At 39.1% G+C, this 21,159-nt stretch overlaps 1 protein-coding gene across 1 annotated transcript in view; it reads left to right on the forward strand.

Annotated features, from left to right (window-relative positions):
- necab3 (N-terminal EF-hand calcium binding protein 3) overlaps positions 1 to 21,159 on the forward strand; it is a 40,062-nt gene that overhangs the window by 6,516 nt on the left and 12,387 nt on the right. Inside the window, exons 2-6 of the mRNA XM_023426065.2 lie at positions 3,513 to 3,537; positions 13,077 to 13,185; positions 14,856 to 14,881; positions 16,348 to 16,445; positions 18,062 to 18,198. Of these exons, the coding sequence (XP_023281833.1) occupies positions 3,513 to 3,537; positions 13,077 to 13,185; positions 14,856 to 14,881; positions 16,348 to 16,445; positions 18,062 to 18,198 (395 nt within the window). The remainder of the gene's footprint in view (positions 1 to 3,512; positions 3,538 to 13,076; positions 13,186 to 14,855; positions 14,882 to 16,347; positions 16,446 to 18,061; positions 18,199 to 21,159) is intronic.

Here is a 21,159-nt window from a genome sequence, read left to right on the forward strand (position 1 = left end):
ACAAACTATTAGGAACACTTCTCAGTACACTTAAACATTACCACAATTACAGCCTCTACACTGACCATTAAAATAAACCAACACTTTTCAAACACATTCAGCAAATACTGAACATTATAATTCTCATGAAGGAGGATTTACTGAAAGGCCTGTTCCATTATACTGCATTAGTTTCATCCAGGTTCACCTAATACATATATATGAATTCAAATTCAAGGAGACTTACAAATGCTAAAACAAATCAGCCCTTTATTTAAAGTTTACCCAATATACAGCAACGCTTAATAAAATGCATTCTTTTGAACAGAATGGTAATGGGGTTAATGGGGCAGAAATAAGTTACTGCAGATTGCCTTAAAAGGTCCACTGTGTAACTCAGGGGTGTCCAAACTTTTTGCAAAGAGGGCCAGATTTGGTAAGGTGAAAATGTGTGGGGGCCGACCATTCAGCCTGACATTCTTTGAACCATTAACATTTAATACAAATGAACTATTTTATGAAATTTGTTATTGCAAATGGCATACTTAATTTTTTTTTCATTTTCAAGTTTTTGCCAAAATCACTCTGCCTTTCATATTTGAAGACCACATAAAATGAAGAAAAGGTCTGTCTGGAAAAAAAACTTTTGGGAAGATGAAACATATCTAGGTTCATTTGAAACATTACGTATTATTCACTATTAAATGCTCACTGTAAACTTCTAAATTCAAAACAGTGGTCCGTGCATATTCAAAACTTTGGTTTTGATCATCACAAAAAAATCAATTCACTGAGATTTTACAATTTATTCACCTCAGAGGACTAAACACATATCTTGCCTGCACTAATGTGAAGGGTGATACTGAGATCTCGACTGCAGTATGTAGTCCAGGTCTGGCTCAAAAACAGTGGTTTTGATGCGCAAGACGTCACGCAGGTGAGAGTCACTTAGTCTCGTCCTCGCGCGGCTCTTGTTAATGTTCATAACCGAGAATGTCTTCTTGCACAAGTATGTTGAGCCAAACAAGCTCAGCATTTTCTTAGCAAATGTTCGAATCTCTTGGAACATGCCTTCATCCAGCTGGCGGTAGAAGTTGACAAGAGGGAGCTGTTGGTGTTGGTGCCGACTGCTTCGTAATTCAGCGAAAAAATACTCCAATTTCCACTTGTCCTGGAAGCGGCGGCCCTCGCTGTCAACTTTTCTTTTTTTTAGTTACAGTCGCCATGTCAGAAATGGGCTGGGCTGAAAGGATCACACAAGGGTCACGGCGGCCACAGGTCTACTGCCATCTTCTGGTGAAATGTAAAATAGCTTTTTTTGTACGCGTGTATTTTATACTGTGGTCAACAGTGCTGGCGGGCCGCATATTATTGATTATATGACAGAGGCTGTAGGTGAAAATTTGAACACGGGCCGCAATTGGCCCCCGGGCCGGACTTTGAACATGCCTGCCATAAAGAAACGTTCAAAATTCATAAGCTACAGCGAAAACCCATGAACTGCAGCGGGAAGATAAGGTAAAAGTCCAACAGCAGCTGTGCATGAGGTCGAAGATACTAATGACAGCAGCAAATGCAGGTGCAGCAACAGGTCGGTGGCGACTTGTGGGGAAAAAATAACGCTATGACTAGTGTAAGGAGATATTTTGTGTTTGAGCGGATCAGAAGGGACAAGTTATAGACGAAAGGCCAATATGCAAATGGTGCCACAGGACGAAACGCCTCAAAATTATCTTACCAGCTTAAAGACAGACATCCGCTTCTGTACACAGAATTCAGCTCCACACAACGTTCACAAAGGCTAAGGTTAGCTTGTAGAGGCTAACGTAGCGATAGCTAATGAGGAGAGCTAGGTGCTCACAAAATTAGCAGGCTACAGTCATCACCGTTCAGTCTGTTAAAATATAACGCTGACTTTTAAAATGAATATTTTCAGACCATGGGTCTCTCACCTTGTTAGCCAGTTTAAACTACTGCTTCACATGTGCGTGTGTGGTAGCACACTGTGTGGGCAGTAGTCTCTGATGTCTGTCTTTTGCCATTTTATTGAATTTGGTATCGAAGAACTTCAGTATTATTGGTACCAAGTACCAAGATTCTGGTATGTCACATATCTACACTATGCACAACTGCATATGTAAAATGTACCTGTTCCATGTGAAACAAGTTTGTGAGGCTATTTATTTGCATTTGTAGCAAGTGAGTGTTGTGATAGCTTTTGAGGTGATAGTTTTGTTTTTATTAAGTGACCATGTATCCCTCATTCATTCAGAAACATCCTCATCATAGTTGCTATTTTAACAAACAACTGACTTTGGCATCACAGTCTCTCATGCTAATCATAAACCAACATTGAGTAACAGAAATCCCAGTGGGAATAGAATGAAAGGAGCCAGAACGATATGATTGTTCAATGTTGCCTGTATACATGTGTCAAAGAACGACAGCAAAAGACTAAGTACATTAATATTATTATTATCTAACAGTTCATATATCAGCTTAAATCAAATACCATTTGGGTATTAAAGTAGCAATACAGCACTGTAGTTTGCAGCTGCTGAGATTTTGACTTGTCATAACAGTAAAAGCACATGTGTAATTAATAACACTAATGGTGTCTCTGTTTAATTTAAAATGTACCAGTCAATTAGCTAGCACACATAAATGCATGACCCTAGAACTTTGATTCAATCATCCTTAATGTTATTAATTGCACCTGTGCTCATTCTTCTATGACACAATAAAATGTTTGCAGTGAAAATGGCCCACTAAATCACTTGTGGGTGAAACATGGACTAGATCTTTTTGTAGCCACTGGCCAGTCAATGCACTTAGCTGCATCAGATGCCGATAGCAGCAGCAGCAGCATTAGTGACTGATGCTCGGAGCTGATCTTTTGAATACACCACCGCTCTGTTAGTGCCCTGGGAGATCTGCTGGCTCCACGTTCCTTTGGGCACCACTGATGAGCCTCAGCTTGTGGCTATTGCTCTCCTGTTTGTTTGGATCCTCATTATTTGTTACCTGGGCAACAACTGCTCTTACGTATTAAACTATACAGTATAATCAACAAATGTTTAATTCATTTGCACATCCACGTCACACGCTGCACATTGTATTAGTGCAGTTTGTCTGTGCGAGCTGAATATGGTTTTAAAGACATTTTTCCACTTGAGCAGATATAGTGACTAAGGAACCTTTAAGATAATAACTGTTTGGCCTTAAACTGATTCTGAAATTACTATTTACCTCAGAAGGATAAACCTGTTTTCAAATTGACCTAACATGAGTCACACATTCAGAGTATAACAGCCTTTGTCAGTGTCCTTGTTCGTATGACTATTCTGTTCAGTGCAGCAGAACAAATGAACCTTGTAAAGCAGACGTCAAACATCCTATTGTATTTTTGACAAACTGCCATGATGCTTTATAATTGCACCTGCTTATTGCAAGAATCCCTTTATTGATGCTTGGCTAGAGGTAATAACCATCTCCTCTGCCCTCTTTCTTTTGTTTTTGTTTTTTTTTTTCAGATTTTCCGCCGAGCAGACAAAAACGGTGAGTGAACAGTACATAACATGTCCTGTGATGAATAATTTGTCACAATGCATGCTTGTTGTTTCCCCACATTCTTTCACTTGTTATTATTCCTGAGACAATCTGGGCGGAGAAACGAGGGACTTGCATGAATGACTCTTAGAGTGAAGCTCCTTTCCTGTTCATGGTCCAACAAGTTTCTCCGCCCAATTAAAATGATGCTAAGATCCTGGCTTATAGCCATGAGTGGAAGAGCGTGTCACACAAAATGAAGCACCTCTCTGTCAGTGTCGAAACAGTTGACTGGGTGCTGTTTACAAATTAATGTGAGTCATATTGACACGGGCTGAGCCAAGTTATTTTTTTTTCTGGCGGTGGGTGGATTGGGGGGTGGGGTGTTACCCTAAAGTAGGTAAGTATTATAGGTAAGAGAGACCTCTATGGACTATGCAATTTTAGGCCGATGTAAGTTGTAATTTGTGAGAGACGGACAGTCCTACAGTCTCTTTCAAAGTTCTGACAGTAAAAATGAAATGTAGAAACAAATGCTGACAGTGTGACTACTGCATGTCTACAAACGAACCAATCAGAATACGGTATGCAATGACACAGAATACAGTGGCCAACAGCAACATGTAGTTTACCACTCTGCATACATTACATTGTGGATTGCATATACCTATGGTAGGTGCTACTTCTGAATAGAGCAGTTACGATATCCAGGCAATCCAGGCATTCATTGGAAAATCTAACGTCCTTCAAAAAGATTGAAAAAAAAGATTTTATTAAACTGTCTTGTGCAGTGAGCCTGTAAGATGACTGTTATTGCACAGTGTGTAAGGCCCTCATAGATACTACATGTTTGTAAGCTTTGGAGATCAAACCTTGGAAGCACATAGACTCAAACAGAATTTGTTGTAGTTACCGTTTGTCTCAATAACCCCTTGATATCAGGCTTTTATATATCATAGTTCTGTAATGTGAAATGCATTCTGGGAGTTGTACTGGGATGAAATTACTTTTTTTTTTTCTACCAACTTTCCTTCAAGCTGTCTCATCTAATTTTACTTAAGTGATTGTCTTGACTTTTGCAACTTTGAACCAATCCCAGGAAATGCGGCAACACTTGTTCCACGCAGCTGTTGGTTTACAGTGTGTCCTGTTGGATTATGGTAAATCTGAAAACATTCTGAAAGTGAAGAGCCACCTCTTGTGTGTGTATGGATGTGTGATTTTGTTGCATCATGGACTAATACTATTCGTCCCTGATATACCTCCACACCTGCGACAGCCAGCGCCAGAGGCATTATGTTTTCCAGTTGTACGTCTGTCTGTCTCATTCATGGGCAAGGTATATCTCAGTAACACCTTGAGGGAATTTCTTCAAATTTGGCACTAACATTCACTTAAGACTAAGAAGAGAGGACTTAAGGATGAACTGATTAGAATTTTGGCAATAACTCACAAATTTATATGCTAACACAATTTAACACTACTGTCTAATAGGATAAAATAATGAAGTGATGACATCTTATATCCAAAAGGTCAATTTCACTATGACGACATAATGTTTTGCAAAACACTTCTGGCCGTTACACAACGTTGTAAATAAGGAAGGGGAGATTGTGATCATATTTCCTTCAACTTGGCTGGTTGGTGGAGGCATTCAACCGTGAGGCGGCAATTCTAGTTTCAGATGTTTTAGACTGTTTTTCTGCTTTTAAAATTATCATGCTGTAATGGCACAAAATAATCGCACGTTTGTCTGATTCATCTGTTGCATTACTTTTGTCAAAACAAACAAAAAATGAATGAAAATGAAATGAAGCGTGAAAACATGACACTGAAACTGGCTCACAGAAACGTTTATTTACCCCACAGAGATTTCCAGCTTTTATAACCTTTGGGGTCCAGACGAGCACAACTCCACCAACACAAACTAAACCAAGAGCAACCACGACAGCTGAGCAGAGAAAGAGGAAGTGGTCTCAGCAGACCAAGAGAAAAATCTCAAATCTCAAACAGATGCTTGTCAGTAAAGCAAACGTGAAAGCAAACACAGAACATTTGAATGGGGTTGGAGGAGAGAATTAATTTTACAACAATAATAACCGTCGGCTTAATTTTGTTGCTGGTTTGGTTTTAGTTTGTTGTTTATACCACAACAATTCACTTCAAAATACAACATATGTAGCCATCAGTATTGAATTGCACAGATTTTAAAAGTGGAAAAATAGTAATCTTGGGGGGGGTAGTGTCTCACACAGACCCATTCCATTATCTTGTCATCGCCCTGTTGATTGTCCCATATGCAAAATCTGCCAGACTCATCACATATTTATGAAAGTAATATTTCTTTCCCACTACATATGAGATTTGAAAGATCTTTGCTTTAATAATACCCTCCTTTCTTCTGCTGGTACTATGACTAAGAATGTCCTGCCCAAAAAGATATTTATTTCTGTCTAATTAAGATGAAATAAGGTGCCAAAGCAAATCAGGAAAAATTACACATTACAGGGACATTGTCCCTTTTACAGGGGCTGTAATCAGTATATATCCAGACAGCAATTACTTCTCAACAGCTCTTAACCTTCACTATGACAAGTCTTGTTTGTGATGAATAGTTCTACGGCTTCCAACCAAATATATTCACTGTTTTTATTATAATGAGCTCAGATGACTGTCATCACTGAACCAGCTGTGGAGAAGGAGGGGGTGCACACAAATAAAATATACTGTGCTCCATCCACTGCTCTTTAATTTTCAGTAATAAATGCCACAGGGATTAGATTGAATACATAATATCAACAAACTAAAGATGAGATCTTCCGCAGCAGAATGGGGTGAATAATAAACTAGTATTAAAATATATATGAAACTAATAATAATAACTAATAATTTTCTAAGCATACGTTTCACTGAATAATGTAACATCTAGTATGAGTAGTGGGTTTGTTAACATGCAGACTAAGTAGCTTTTATTCATTTCCAGCAGCCATAGGACGTCTTACCTCTGCTGGCATAAGCTTCACTAATCAATATTTTTATATTAAAATGGGTCATATGACTACGTCTAAGTAGTGAGGAGCCTACAAATAACCATCACTCTACCCCATTCCCCTCTGCTCTGCCGAGCATTTCAGTGTCTTCCAGTGGACTACTCAGCAGCTATAGAGACAGATATTTTTGGGAGTTTGTAGAGGCCAGAGCAGAAAAGAAAGAGAATATTGGATTTACATTTGTCCACATTTGTTAGATGGCAAAAATACTGCTTCAAGCTGGATTTAAGTCCTACAGCAAAACAAGATTTATACACTAGCTTTTTCTATAGTTTTTAACTGTATTACATGGTCTTTGAGCTATTGTGTTTGCAAGTCAATGGACCCATCTCCATGAGAGCTGAGCAAACTTGCTCAAAAATATCATGTAATGTGTTGGAAAGCTTTGGAAAATGGTAGAAAAAAAGAACCTTGAGCTGATTAAAGAAAAGAAACAGCACATGTTCATGTCCCTGAAGTTTTTGTACTGCAAGCATATCCTTCTTTTAATGGTTTAAAACTCACTCTCACCAGTGTGCATGAAATCTTGCTGATAATTAGCCATCTTACAGAACCCCAACTGTGACACAACTTAATTGGCGGAATGGTCACAGATCAGCACTCTTGTTTGAAATTTCTATGTGCAGCAGCTTCAGGTTTAGGTACAAAACACAACTGCTGTCTTTATAAAAATCAATACGAGACAAAATTTCACATTTTGGTGGAAAGATGAAGTCTTCCTTATCCAAATGTTTTGATATAGATAATTTCCTCTTTGTCTCTTCAGCTTTTAATGAACCTTCTTGCCTGACATCCGCTCCAACATGCAGGAAAAGACCAGTCGGCTTCAGATCATTAGTGAGTTTGAAAATAGGAGAAGCAGTAGTTGTATGTGGTCTAAATGCAGCATACAGGCTTAAATTGGGATGGAAGCAGAAAGACAGCTTATCTCACAGATGGTCTGGTGGAACACATCCCAAGTAGAGCATTGATACCAAGAATACCACAATCGGAAAAGGTTTGAGTATACAGTTTTGCATAGGAGTTTACTATGAAGAAACAAGACTCGACTCTCTTAGTATTGCGAGCTGTGATGCATTTATGGGAATTTATAAACCACATAGGAGAGGCTGCAATGGGACTAACCTTTTGAGAGATAAGAATCCGGCCTACTTTGTGCCCTACTTTACAGGACTCCCCTCACTTGCTCATTCGGTTCTTGTTTACTCTGATACTCTCTTTGTTTAGGCTATTCTGACTTTTTACTGTAAAGGAGAAAAGGCTAGGTACAAGCTGTATTTTTCCTGGTGCGGGGGAGAATCGGCAAAACTTCTCCAGCCTCACTCTTTCTTTGGAAACATTTTTCTCGCCTTGAAATTCCTGATTTTTCTGGCTCAGTATTAGAGAGCAATCTACGCATATTGCTTTTGACTCAACCTACAGTGTGATTTATAGCTTCTTTCTTGCTGTAATAATGGAAATATGCCATATGAATGGTTTAACTGTGTAGATTTTTGGTTCAATTTATGTTGGCAATATTAGACGGTTAGCTGGTCCCTTTTTACTCAGGTGTGCTGTGAATATTTTCTGCCACATCTGTTTTCAACATGCTGGTGATTTATTGTTTTCAAATGAAACAGCTGTACAGACAAATTGCAGTGATAAATGGGTCTAGTTTGGATATGTGTCTCATAATGTCCATACTTCTTATGACTTGTCACTAAAGTGTAATACTTTAGTTTTTTTTTTTCTTTTCTTGATCTTAGAAATCACCAGACATGTAGCATTTGAGCCTTTTGTAGCTTTGTGAACAGAAATATTTTCTTATAAAAACATCATTATAAAACGTGAAAAATATCAATGAAAAGTTATAAGAAAAGGAGAAGATTTTGCATCTAATTTTAAGTAATGTGGCAGGTATTTTGTTTGTTTCAAAGAGCTTCTGTTTCCTTTAAAACCAGGTCAACAACATTTTTTTTTGCAGAGTGTGATTCGTTTTTATGATCACGTTATTCACCAGGAAGCTTGTTGTTTTGTTGTCTGAAAATCTTCCAGAAAAAGCTGCTGTAAAATCACATTACATTGACATTAACTGGAAACATGAGAAGAGTGCCTCATAAGTCATGTTCATAATATAGGACTAAATGTGTATGTTATGTAAATGTGTTTTTGGAATGGATGATCTACTCAGAGACCTCAGTGTTCCTTATATGTCACTGGCCATGCATGAGTGATTTATTAATTTGAAGGCATCAGTTGGCGTTTGTGTTGGGAATCTGTTTAATAACTGGATACTGCAGCCAGTGGCATTTTAGTGCAACCAGTCTTTAATAAAACAACACAGAGGGACATGACAAGATAAGAAAATAAATGTAGTGACAAATTTTAGGGAAATGCAGTTGTAAGTAGTAACAGTATATCATGTTATTTGAGCATATGCAAACTGTAAGGGAAATAGGGAGTCTATGAACTGTTTAGATTATAACTCACAGCAAATTTGGGTCAGGAAATGCCAAAAGTTTTAGGTATAACAACACAGCAAAGTTGAGAAACTCTGCTGTAAGACGAGTTGTTGTCAGTGCAGAACAGTACAACCACTGTAATATATAAACGCAGTGATAAATAACACAGCTGTGTAACGCATCATAGATGATGAACGTCACTTCAGAATGACACTCGACTGAGCAGTGATGGCCCCTCAAGTCATAAAAACAGATCTAAATGATGGAAGTGAGGATGCATAAATTGGAGTTAAGAAGAAAACCAACAGGCACAAGTCTTAAGATAACAAACACATAATCCCCCTCATCTGACTTTGCATTTTCAATTTCCTGATGCCATCTGTCACCAACATCCCTGAAGGGCCTGTGGGAGATTAAAAGCACGATTGATGTTTGGCATTTAAAGTGTGCATGACAAACATATACACTTGCAACTTTTGCCCTTTTTTCCACCAAATATAATGCTTAGTAGACGTGTTAGGTAAGTTTAAAAACTTCTACTGTAGTTAAAGTGATCTATTGTGGATTTGCATAAATGGAATCAGATATAAAATCACATGCAGTCACATATTTCCAAAGTTGTGTTAGGGCACATTCATATGTGGAAACAAACCCAATTCATATCTGCAAGGCTTTAATCTTAGTACATAGATCTGCATGTTCAAGATTTAGACTTTGGTGTCTCCTAACACAGGGCGAAAAGTGATAGTTCAGAGTAGTGCTGGACCATGGGACACAGGCATCTGTTCACCTCTACAACTCAACCCAAGCCGACCCTCCAACTTTTTTAACTTATGTCGTTTTTGCACTCACTGCAGATGGCAATTAAGCTGCTCCTAGACCGGGTTTGCATTTATTCATTCGTGAAAACAACTTGTTTTGTGTGTAAACAGTAATCAATCAAGGCTCACATTTGAAAGTGGATAAAAATGGGGAATCAGAAATTCAAAGGTCACTCAAAGTCAAAGAAAACGCAATCCTCAAAATGTACAGAGTAATAAAAACAACTTATTAGCCATCTAACAAGCAGCTTGAAATCTTTTGTCTTCATTATAAATCACTGTAATAATAGAAGAAGTAAATCAGGCCCAGGCTTGTGTGTGTTTGTTGCGGTCATCCCTAAACATGAAGAAGAAGACGTTTAACCCAGAACTGTCAAAGTGAATAGAAGAAACTGCCAGTGCTTATCATTAGTCCATCAAACACATTATCTAGAGTGTCACTTCTGAGTATAACTGCTGCTTGTCTGGTTTGGCACTCCAAATATAGGAAGATTTCCAAACACATTGATTCAACACAACACAGTGAGAAGGGACAAAGATGTGTGGAGGGATCTGAAGGCTTGGATGCACAACTACAGATGGCATCAAAATATAAGTAAAACTAATCATGAAAGGTTTAAAGATTATTGCTAAAGTGTGATAATGATGCATGAATGTGGTTTCCTGAAAAAGTCTTTCCCCAGGACAGATCAGTCTCGGCTCCAACATGCACATTTTTTGCTCTGAGGTATAGGAATAACACAGATTTGTCTCCTTTAACTATTTGTATGATGTTACAATTCTTTTGTATTTTAAAGAGAGGCAAAGACTGGAAACACATTTTTCTTTAATCAGAAAAGATGTTTTAAGTCTTGTTATCAGTTTGGTTTTGCTCTTTAAGCAGAGGAGGAAGAAGCAGATAGAGAATGAGAAGAGGATTAGAAGACTGTCTGAGAAAGAAAGTAGGCCAAGGTAGTGAGGGCCAGGCATCGTCTCTGACCAGAATAGTCCTATTACACATTCTGGTCAGAGGTAACGACGAGCAGTGTCAAAGAGGCTCCAGCTGAACAGATGGTCTCCAAGCTCGCCCTTGAGTTTTCATGCTGAGTCAGCCAACTGGAACTCCATGGCATATATTAAACTGTTCTCATTTTTACCTTGTCATGTTGCAGACAGGGTCATTGTTTGGGCAGCTTGCTCGATGGGTTTATGAAGCCAAAAGTCATCCTGGACTCAAAAGGTTTAAAAGCCAGAGCCAAAAAAAAAAAAAAAAAGAGGTGGTAGTTCCTGTATGGATGCAGTAATGACATGACTGGATTGTTTTTGTTCGTTTCAGGAGCTGTCTGAGCCTCTATGACAAAACCAGTCTGTTGTTGTTTGCCTGATGCAACAAATACTGGACGGTCATTCTCATTTATCTCTAATCATTTGGTCTCTCCTTCGGTCACATAAACTGACTGAGTAACCAACTCCTTCCAATATACTGCTGACTGCCTGAGTGTCTGTTGTGGCTCAGAAAGGTTCTCCATAGATACCAATCTATCTGTTAGTCTGGATTCTGAGGAGGGTTAAAACATCTCGCAGTTTCCCTCTGGCAGTCCCGCTGCTGACTGATCTGTGTGGTCTGTGCCAGTAGACGGACTGATGGTAGGCTCACGAAGGAGCACTTCTTCACAGATGACAACTGTGCTATTTATCTTCTTCTATTGATTTTTCTCTGTATTGTCTGTCACAACAAGCTGTGCTCGCAGTTAACCAGTCTGAGAAGTAGGAGAAAAATTTCTGAACTGCTGAAAGTATAGTTTTGTCCATTTTACAGTTGTATTTTGTAGACTATATTTGCTGCAGAGCTATTTTCTTCGAGGTTTTCATTGGCTTATACACACAGTAGCCTACAAATAACATTCAACATTAAAACATGACGTTTGTTTTTGAGTACCTGCCACCAATACTAAGTTTGTGCTGAAATAATTATTCAATTTGGCAGACAGTTAATTAGGAACAATGCTGATGATTAATTGTTTAAACTGATTCCAGTTCATCAAATTGAGAATTTGCTTCCTTTGCTATGTTTTATAGATCCCATATTTTACACTTTTCCAGTGTTTTATTTGAGGTGTTTATCTATAAGAAGATATATTTGTGGTTTTCAAATACCAAAAGCCATCTCAATGTAGTTTTACATCTCGTCTCTCAGGCTTCTCTCTGGGGCTCTAGTAAAAACAGGTCTGTGAGCCAATAAGAAGAGAGGCTCTGAGGTGGTTGCGGGTGGGCTTGGGTCATGGCTGAGAGCCGTGACTGCTTTGTTGTGACATCACAAAGTTACAGAAGTCCCGATGGCTCGTTTTAAGGCTCAGTTTCTGAATACGGGCTGTGTGCATTTCTCTGTGGACTGAGCGCTTAGATAGGTTCACAGTATTAGTACAGAAACTACACCTCCTTTATAATCGAAAATGACATGAAAATCTCACTATGTACAATATGGGACCTTGAAACCATTGTTAATTGGAAATATTTGGGTTTTGTACTGTTGGGTGGACAAAACAACTAATATAAATGTGTCGCCTGTTCTCCAGAGCAAGAGTAGAATGGAAAGAAGAACAAGGTAGAGAGGAAACAGATGAAACCAAAGAAGTAATTTGCACCAAGATGGTTCCCATCGGCTTGTAAGATTAGTGTGCTGTCACACCAGAGATAGAAAAAAGGGGGTATAGACACAAGAAACTAATGATATGGTGGATTCAGATTACAGGGAATGGAGTTTCTAGAGTATCATTAGCTGAAGCATGTTGTTGATGGCTACATGTGTTGTGTAAGATGCTATTAAGCGGATAAATGGAATCTCAGATATTTTAGTCATTTGTATTTTTAGTCATTTAGTCATTTTCAAATTAATGTGCTTAAATTATGGCTAATACAATAATAATATAAAGATGTTAATTTGCTTAGCATGAAGCACATACAAGCGTCAGCAATATTCTGTATCCATAAGACTCAATTTGAGCCTGGTCTGGGACTTGTGCCATCAAAATAATGACCAATGAGGTTTAGGCAAAGAAGTGTGTCTGAAGATATTATTCATTAATACATGTTGTAATCTCATACAAGGGAATTCCTGAAAACAATCCTCATGAGATGCTTTCATTGTGCTCCTGGGATGATTATTGGGACTTTATGATCTCATAATTGGTGACACACACTAGGTTGTTATTGTTCCTCTGTAATAATGTAGGCCAAACACTTCCTCTGTGTTTCAGATGATGGCAAGCTGTCATTTGAAGAGTTCAATGCTTACTTTGCGGATGGGATCCTGACTACAGAGGAGCTACAGGAGCTTTTCTTCTCCATAGATGGCCGACAAAATAAGTGAGTTTTATTATTTGAAATGAGCTCTTTAATCCATCAGGCTGCACAATGACTAATGGTTTGTTTGTTTTTGTTTTTCCACAAGTGCTTCACACCAGTGTTCAACCTGTGCTTTTTACACTCAGAAAGGCACACAAAAGAATCTGAACAAGTGTTTTGAGCTTAAAGGTCCAGTTAATGTGTTCCTCTCAACCAGGCTGAATTAATGTTTACCCCCTTCCTTTGGACATAAAGTACTGTGAATTACACACCAGACACTTCAGAATCTACTCCTCTAAAATTTCAGTCGAAGAAATCAGCCTCAGGGCAGCTGCTGAAATCACTGGTCTGCAGAGAAGGTTTAACTCACTGCAGCCACGCAGGAAAAGCCTATTTCTTCACTGTTGCGTTTTTTAAAAATGGTTGTAATGGTTTCATCCTTTTTCTAAAGCCAGCTTACTTTATTGCCTTTGTAAGATTAGGGATTTGTATTCATAAGACAATTTGTATCCTTTTACCACACTTGTTTATGTTGTACCAACACTGGAGGCCAGACTTTGTAATTTGGCATTCAAACCATATGTATCAGCTAAGATAATATAGTGAATACACTGTGATTCACCGTGACTGGTGGACCATACCAAAACCCATGGACACACACACACACACGCGCACAGAGATGTACTGAAGTTTTTAAATTGACTTTGTACGTTGTTGCACCTAACCAATTAGAGTGAGAGTAGTGTTTGGCTGCAGGAACAACTCTGCATTTATTTTCTGATGTGTTGCCAGTTCTTCCATCACCGTGTGATAAATTGCTTTTGGACAGGCTGTTAGGCTTGGACTGGCACTCACGTGACACAGTAGCCCTCACAGACCTCTCTGACCACACTCCAAACCTTGAGGCAGTTGGCATGAACTGAGCTCTGATGTCTAATTAAAGGCCTTTTTATTGTTCTGTTAATTGTATGATAGCAGTGGTGGAAGAAAAGTATTTCCCAAACCTGCACGGGCTTTGTGGAATATGTTACATAGCACAGAGAATTTTCTCTCTCAACTGATAGTAAAAGGGAAAAGAATCATCTCTTTGGTCATTGTTGTGGTAAATGTCTCAACATATTGTCGCTATCAAAATGAACATTTACAACAGCAACTGAAAAAAGGACATTATTTGTTGTTGCCCACAGATGCTGTTTCTTCTCAACACAAGCCATTAACCAGCTTCGCATATGATCTGCACCTGACAGTGAAAATTATCTGTAAATGCCATTAGAGCAACAGGGAAACTTTTAATTTACTAATGGTTCTGCTGTGGTACTCAGAACAGTTTAGCCTTCACTGTTATCATTTTTGCCATGACTTTTAAACAAAGAAGTATTGATTTCAATTTTTAGAGTAACTACATTAACATTCATGTTTTGCCAGAAATTTTCTTCAAGCAAGTGCACGAAAACACATTTTCTATGCAGAGAAAATGTATCAGCTTTTTTTTTATTTGTAAGATTTAAACACTTGAATCTGTGTTTATGTATGTTTGTTTCTTCCTTGGGCTAATGCTATAATATACACAGCTCAGAGTCACTGCCAGCCTATCTCTCAAGCAGAAATTAGGAGCAGCACAACTTTGAATTTCTTTAATTAACTTTCTCAACATTTTGCCAATTTATCTCCTCTTGTGCTCTGCCCTGCAGTAATCTGGACACTGACAAGCTATCAGGTTGGTGGGAGAGTGCTTCCTCTGATTTAATGTGTCACGGTGCATTAATTTATATAAAATTCCTGTCTTAGAAATTCACCAACATCAGTGTTTGTTGTCTTTATCTGTGGGTCCATATTTTGTGTGATAAGTAGCATGGATAACATTAAAGCAATACACGTTTGCTTTCTTGCTGAGAGGTAGATGAGAAGATTGATATCACTCCCTTATCTGTCTGTCAAAGATGAAGTTATAGCCAGGTGGTGGTTATCTTAGCTCAGCATAAAGACTGGAAACAGTCTTTGTTTTGAGTAAATAAACAATGGACCAATATGATATCTTAGTGAGATTTAGAGGCACTGGTTGTCACCTTTGGACAGAGCTACGCAGCTGTTTCCTCATCTTTGTGCTAAGCTAAGCTAACCAGCTGCTGGTGGTAGCTTGATATTTTCTGCACAGGCATGAGAGTGGTATCAGTCTACTCATTAAACTCTCCATAGAAAGCAAGTGATCCAACTATTCCATTCAATCATCTCTATTTTTTAGAATTTATTTGGCAAAAAAAGTGTTTACACTGTAACCTACACCATCACCCTCCACCTGCAGCACTGATTTTAATCTGTAAATATGAAAAGAAAAGAATCTGGCAGGATCTATTGACCCATATCTTTTTTTATTATCTTAGAAATGCATGTGTGTGTCAGATAGCCTGAATAAAGTGAAGAGAAATAGGGCAGAGACCTGTAAATACCAGTAGTACCCAGAATGTAACTTCTACATAATTTATTGAATGGGAATGGCATCTTTTTCCATCTGACGTCAAGAGAAGTTGACTGTTCTCCACCACAGAATGTTGCTCTCATTTCAAACTTAGTTCATTGCTTTGTGATAGTGAGAGATTCACTCTGGTAACTTCAGTCTAATTTGAATAGAAGTAAGTATAGAAGGTGCTGCAGGTCCATTAACCTTGGATCATTGTTTCCCTACACAGTTTCTTCCTGTGATTTATTTAAAAAGTTACCTAAATCATTTTTCATGTTCCCAGGTTTGTGGATGCCATCATTTGCAACATAAAATATTAGTGTGTGGGAGTTCCTTTGTGTCATTTGGCTTTATCTGGTATCAAATTAATCTTTATGGTTACAGGTATGAATGGGCTAATGTTATAACACGAAGTGATTAAAACACTGTCAGTTTCATGACATGGTAAGCAGTGAGTGTTATTGATGCACAACCATGTGAAGATCCAACGCTTCCAACTCGACTTGTTTACAAAACTAAACATGGATATTTTTACCCATTGCTAAGATATCCTCACTGTCCTTGCTGTGGTCGTCTTTTAATTGGTATCTGTCATGGCAACATGTAAGAGTTTGTCTCCGGCTTTAAGGAGTCAAAATACACTAATGATGTGGCTGATCGGTGTAAACTTTTGATTGTTATGACATTGCAACGGTACTGACAGCTTGTTTCTTATTTCCTGTTAGATTACTTTTCTCAGCACCTGGGGGAGTATATCAATGTCCTTTCAGCTCTGGAGAGCCTGAATATTGCCATTTTAAAGGCAATGGATAAAACTAAAGAGGTACGATTTCAACAATATTCATAACAACAACTTCTATTTTTGCCTCTGAAAGTTCTGTTACGAACAGTTTATTTTTATGTGAATTTGCCTTCATTCAGTATTTTATGTTACAAAAACTCAAAAACGCTGATTGAAAACAACTAAGTGTTAAAATGCACCCACGCGTGAACACACACACACACACACACACACACACACACACACAATATCAGTGCTACAAATATGCTTTGTTTAGTGCTGATTCATGCCTATGAGAGGAAATACTGGCATGCACAGATGGAGCCAATGCTGCACCAAGTCTCCTGGAAGTGATGAGTAAACAAAAGAGGAATAAAAAACACTTCATCCACAGCCTTTTAAATGACTGACCCTTAGACTCGATTTTGAAGGAATAACCCAACATTGTGAGAAAATATGCTTAGTCACTTCCTAGCTGAGAGTTACATGAGGTTGATGCAACTCTCATCTGCACAGTCTATATGAAGCTGCAACCAGAACAGTTAGCCTAGTTTAGCACAAAGGCTGGGACAGGGTGGAACAGCAATCCTTGCTCTGTCCAAAGGTACCAAAATCTGTCTACCAACACCTCTAAAGCATATATCCATACAGATGTTTATCATACAGATATGACAGTCCTTTCGTCTTCTGTCACAGAGTAAGAGATATTTATTAAGATGTTTTTCTCTTTCATTTTTGCTAATGTAGCAATGTAACTTTGGATAAACTTGTCCATTCTCTAGTCTTGTCCATTTGTGAATTTGAGTAATGTAACTACTGCAGGAAACTACCCATGATTAAGATGCAAACATTTTGCACAGCCCAGCGTTCCTCTCCCAAGTCAATACATTATTTATTTGCAGTTGAAAAAATATTTTAAAATCACCTCAGGAGTTTTTGAGATAAGAACCTTCAGGCTATATGTAATATTGTTTAGAAAATTTTGATAGAGAATAAATCAGCAACATTTGTTAAACGAAAAGAGGAGGGGAGATGTGTCCTGAATAATTATGCATCCTGTCTTAATTAGCTCACCTTGCTCCACTGTTCTGGGACTTTAGAGCCGTCAGTGTGATGAAATCCATAGAGGATTGTACAGTCGGTAGTTAGCAGCTGTGGTCTGTCACATAGTACTGTGGACTGCTAATCCCATGATGCATTTTCAGTAGAGGCTACTCGTCATTATAAGTTTTGACAAAGAGCCACTGCACTGTTACTTCATTAGCACATTGCGTGAACAAGACTCCTCGGAGAATGTGTAATCATGTTCGTGTTTGGGGACTCGAGCAGCAATTATGTCTCCTATTAAAGTTCTTCCACCTTGGAATTTGCGTTACTGAATAATGCATGTGTGCAGAGAATTAATTACACAATTTAACTGCTGCTGTCACACGTTTCTCAAGTGCCTGTAGTTGTTTTTGAGAAGTTATCAAATCATCTGGCTCTCCATCTCTTCGGGGCCTTGTCTTGTCTCTGAGATGCTTTTACTTTGTTGTTGCTTCTGTTTGGCCAGTATGTGCTTTGACCTTTGCTTCTCTCTCTCTCTCTCTCTCTCTCTCTCTCTCTCTCTCTCCCTCTCCCTCTCCCTCTCCCTCCCCCTCCCCCTCCCCCTCCTCCAGGAGTACCAGGGTTCCAGTGTGTTGGGCCAGTTTGTCACCAGGTTCATGCTAAGAGAGACATCCAGTCAGCTGCTGTCTCTACAGAGGTCACTGCAGTGTGCCATGGAGGCTGTGGAAGAGCAGAGCAGCCCTGCCCCGTGAGTACTGCAATATGACACTGTCTGTATTGTGTGTTACTTGTACAGATTGCTTTCACACCTTTTACACTACACTATGCTATTGCCTTGGGTAGTGCTCAGGCATGGGCCCACTGGCTGACAAGTCTCTGTTGCAATCATTTATCAGCACAAAATAGGACCTCTGTTCACATTCAGTGGTGTGATGGAAAAAAAAACAGTGAACTGTGGTTAACGATCTTAACGATCTCTCCACCTATTTAACATAACCAAGTGTTTAGCTGTTTCAATTAAAACACACCTCAACAATCATGACCACAAATTCTCTGTAATAATAAACCCAAACCTAACCTTACCTTAACCGTAGGGTCAGGTTAGGAAAACCACAAAAAGTGGTCATAGTGTTGTCATACTTGTTTTCTTTATACTCTGAAGAAGGAACAGTGTCAGCTCATGGAATAAAGACTGCACGTGCATAATTTTACTTAAATTTTATACTATTTTATTTTTTTTAGTTTTCTGCCTAAAGCTTATTAAAGGAGCTATTAGTAAGTTTTGCTATTGCTACATAGCTAGCATTAGCATTAACATCTGTTTACTTACATTGCAAGTTCAACATCAAATTTCATTCCTTTACTCACGTCTTTTCTTCTACTGAAGTTAGCACATTAATTTTCGACAGCGACTCACTAGCCTTCAGTTTGCCCTGAAGACGTAGCGCTGCTCAGATGGCTTATTATAACCTCTTGTCTTGTAAACACAATGATGGCCAAAGCTCTTGTCAAGCGACACCACCACTACCTGCTCCTGGCAAGAAACCTCATTCAACAGAACAGAAAACCTACAAATAGCCCCTTTAAGCCTACTCGAGAAGTAGAGCACAGCTTGTCTGCAGGATTGACCTTGTAAGCTACACAATGAAACTACCCATTTTGTTTAGGCATGAGGACTTGTTGTACTCTGCAGGTTGAAGGTTGAAATTTTTGAGGCATAGATCAACGAACGCCAGGAAGTGGCATTGTTAAATCAGCTTTTGGGAAGATATGGTACTATCAAAATTGCTAGAAGAAAGCATTCCCATAATGCATTATGAGTTATCAGGTAGGATTGGTCTAAGCAGAAAGGAAATTCAGCTAATCAGTGCTACTTCAGATGCCTTTCTTTCAAGGTATGCTGGTTGCTTCACCAATAGGCACACTGCTTTAAATTCAGTGTTTCTGTCAAAGATCCTGATACTTTTGTTAAATGTAAATGGATCTCATAGGATGAAAACAGATCTAAATTGCTGTTACCAATTTGGGATATGTTGAGCCACTGGGTATGAGTCACTGCATGAAATGGTACAACTGACTGCAAATTTTTGATATTCAAAACCGACACTTAATACATTTCTGTATACATTATGGTTCATCCGAGATCTCAGCACGGGGTCACACATTTCTTTCACTTACTAAAGGAATTCAGTGCGGAAGATGCTCTGAGAAGAAATCCATTAAAAGGCATTCAATGAGTAGAAATCCATCTCACCACAGGTCCATATCATGACAAGTGGCTTTCAAAACACAGATTGTTAGCATTTAAGGAGACTTTCCCCACTTTTCGTGGTTAAGTAATTCGGCAGCACGACTGGCTGCTGGGTCGTCTGTTGCACTGCATGTGTCATGGCTCAGCAGAGCTCTCTTCTCTCCCCTGTGGGTGCCACACTGGTATTATCGAAAATAATGGAGCGATTATAGCCAAGGTGAATTATTGAGAGGGGACTGGGGGAGGCAGGAGGGGGAGCAGAAGGAGCAAGGATGATAACGATGGCACTGAAAAACAGAGCAAGTGAGTCACAGGGAAAGAGGAAGATGAACACAAAAAGCAAGTGAGTGACAGAGTGGTGTAGAAAGTCTGAGATACTGTAGATGGAAAAACTGAGAGAGGGGCATACAAAGGGACTTGATGATGAGCTTTTTGGCCACAAATAACTCTTTTGAGACTGTTCAAACAGGTATAGATTTTGGAAAGAGAACGAGTGAGTGTTGGGCGGGGCTGAATTAGACATATTGAGTTGGCAACAAACAGCTATTTCTCCCTTCTTTGCTTCCCTGAAGTGGATTTATGGCTGTTGCAGTGGCCTTTGGGTTCCAGGCTGTTCTCAGCATGAGAACCTCCTAGCAATGCACTCCCTCTGTGCTGTCAGCGTGATGCTGCGCACACACACACACACACGCACACATACACAAAATAGCGTGCACACACAAAGACACGACAAAAGGAGAGAGAAAGAGGCACACACTAACAAGAACAAACAAATGTACAGGGGCATTTAGACACACAGAAACGCACGCGCACACACACACACACACACACACACACACACACAGCGAAATCAAAGTATGCACTCACATATACACACACCTACTGTGTGTGTGTCTCAAGTGTCACACTCTCATAACTTGACGTCCTGGCCTTGACACTCTGCATTTACACATGGTAAACAGTTTTCCATCTACGACAGAGCTGTGTGCGTTTGTGTGTGTGTGTGTGTGTGTGTGTGTGTGTGTGTGTGTGTGTGTGTGTGTGTGTGTGTGCACATTCGAGTGTGTAAGTGGAGGGATTAGTCCTCTTTAACTTCCAGCCTGTGGGTTAATAAGCACTCGTGTGTATCCGGCCCTTCACTTCACAGTGTTTTCACCTCTATTCTGGACACTTGCTGTTTATCTATGGCTCCTGTGTCTCTGCACCAACGACTGCACTCTGCCTCTTGCATCAGACATTAACCTATCTCAGTTTCTGATTTAAATCAATTATTAATGCATCCTTCTTTTACCTCTTTTCCCGGTTTCTCTCCGTCTTTATCTTGCACCTTTTCCTCCAGTCCTAACTCATTCCTCCCTACTTTCATTCCATATCCTCTTCCTCATTCCCCATGTGACCACCTCTCTCTGCCATATCTTCAATTTCTGTTTTATTTTTTTTTTCTCCCCTGACTCCTTT

This window comes from Seriola lalandi, unplaced genomic scaffold (genome assembly GCF_002814215.2).
Source record: "Seriola lalandi dorsalis isolate HSWRI2012SDOR001 ecotype SW California unplaced genomic scaffold, Sedor1 jcf7180002054805, whole genome shotgun sequence".
NCBI lineage: Eukaryota > Metazoa > Chordata > Actinopteri > Carangiformes > Carangidae > Seriola > Seriola lalandi.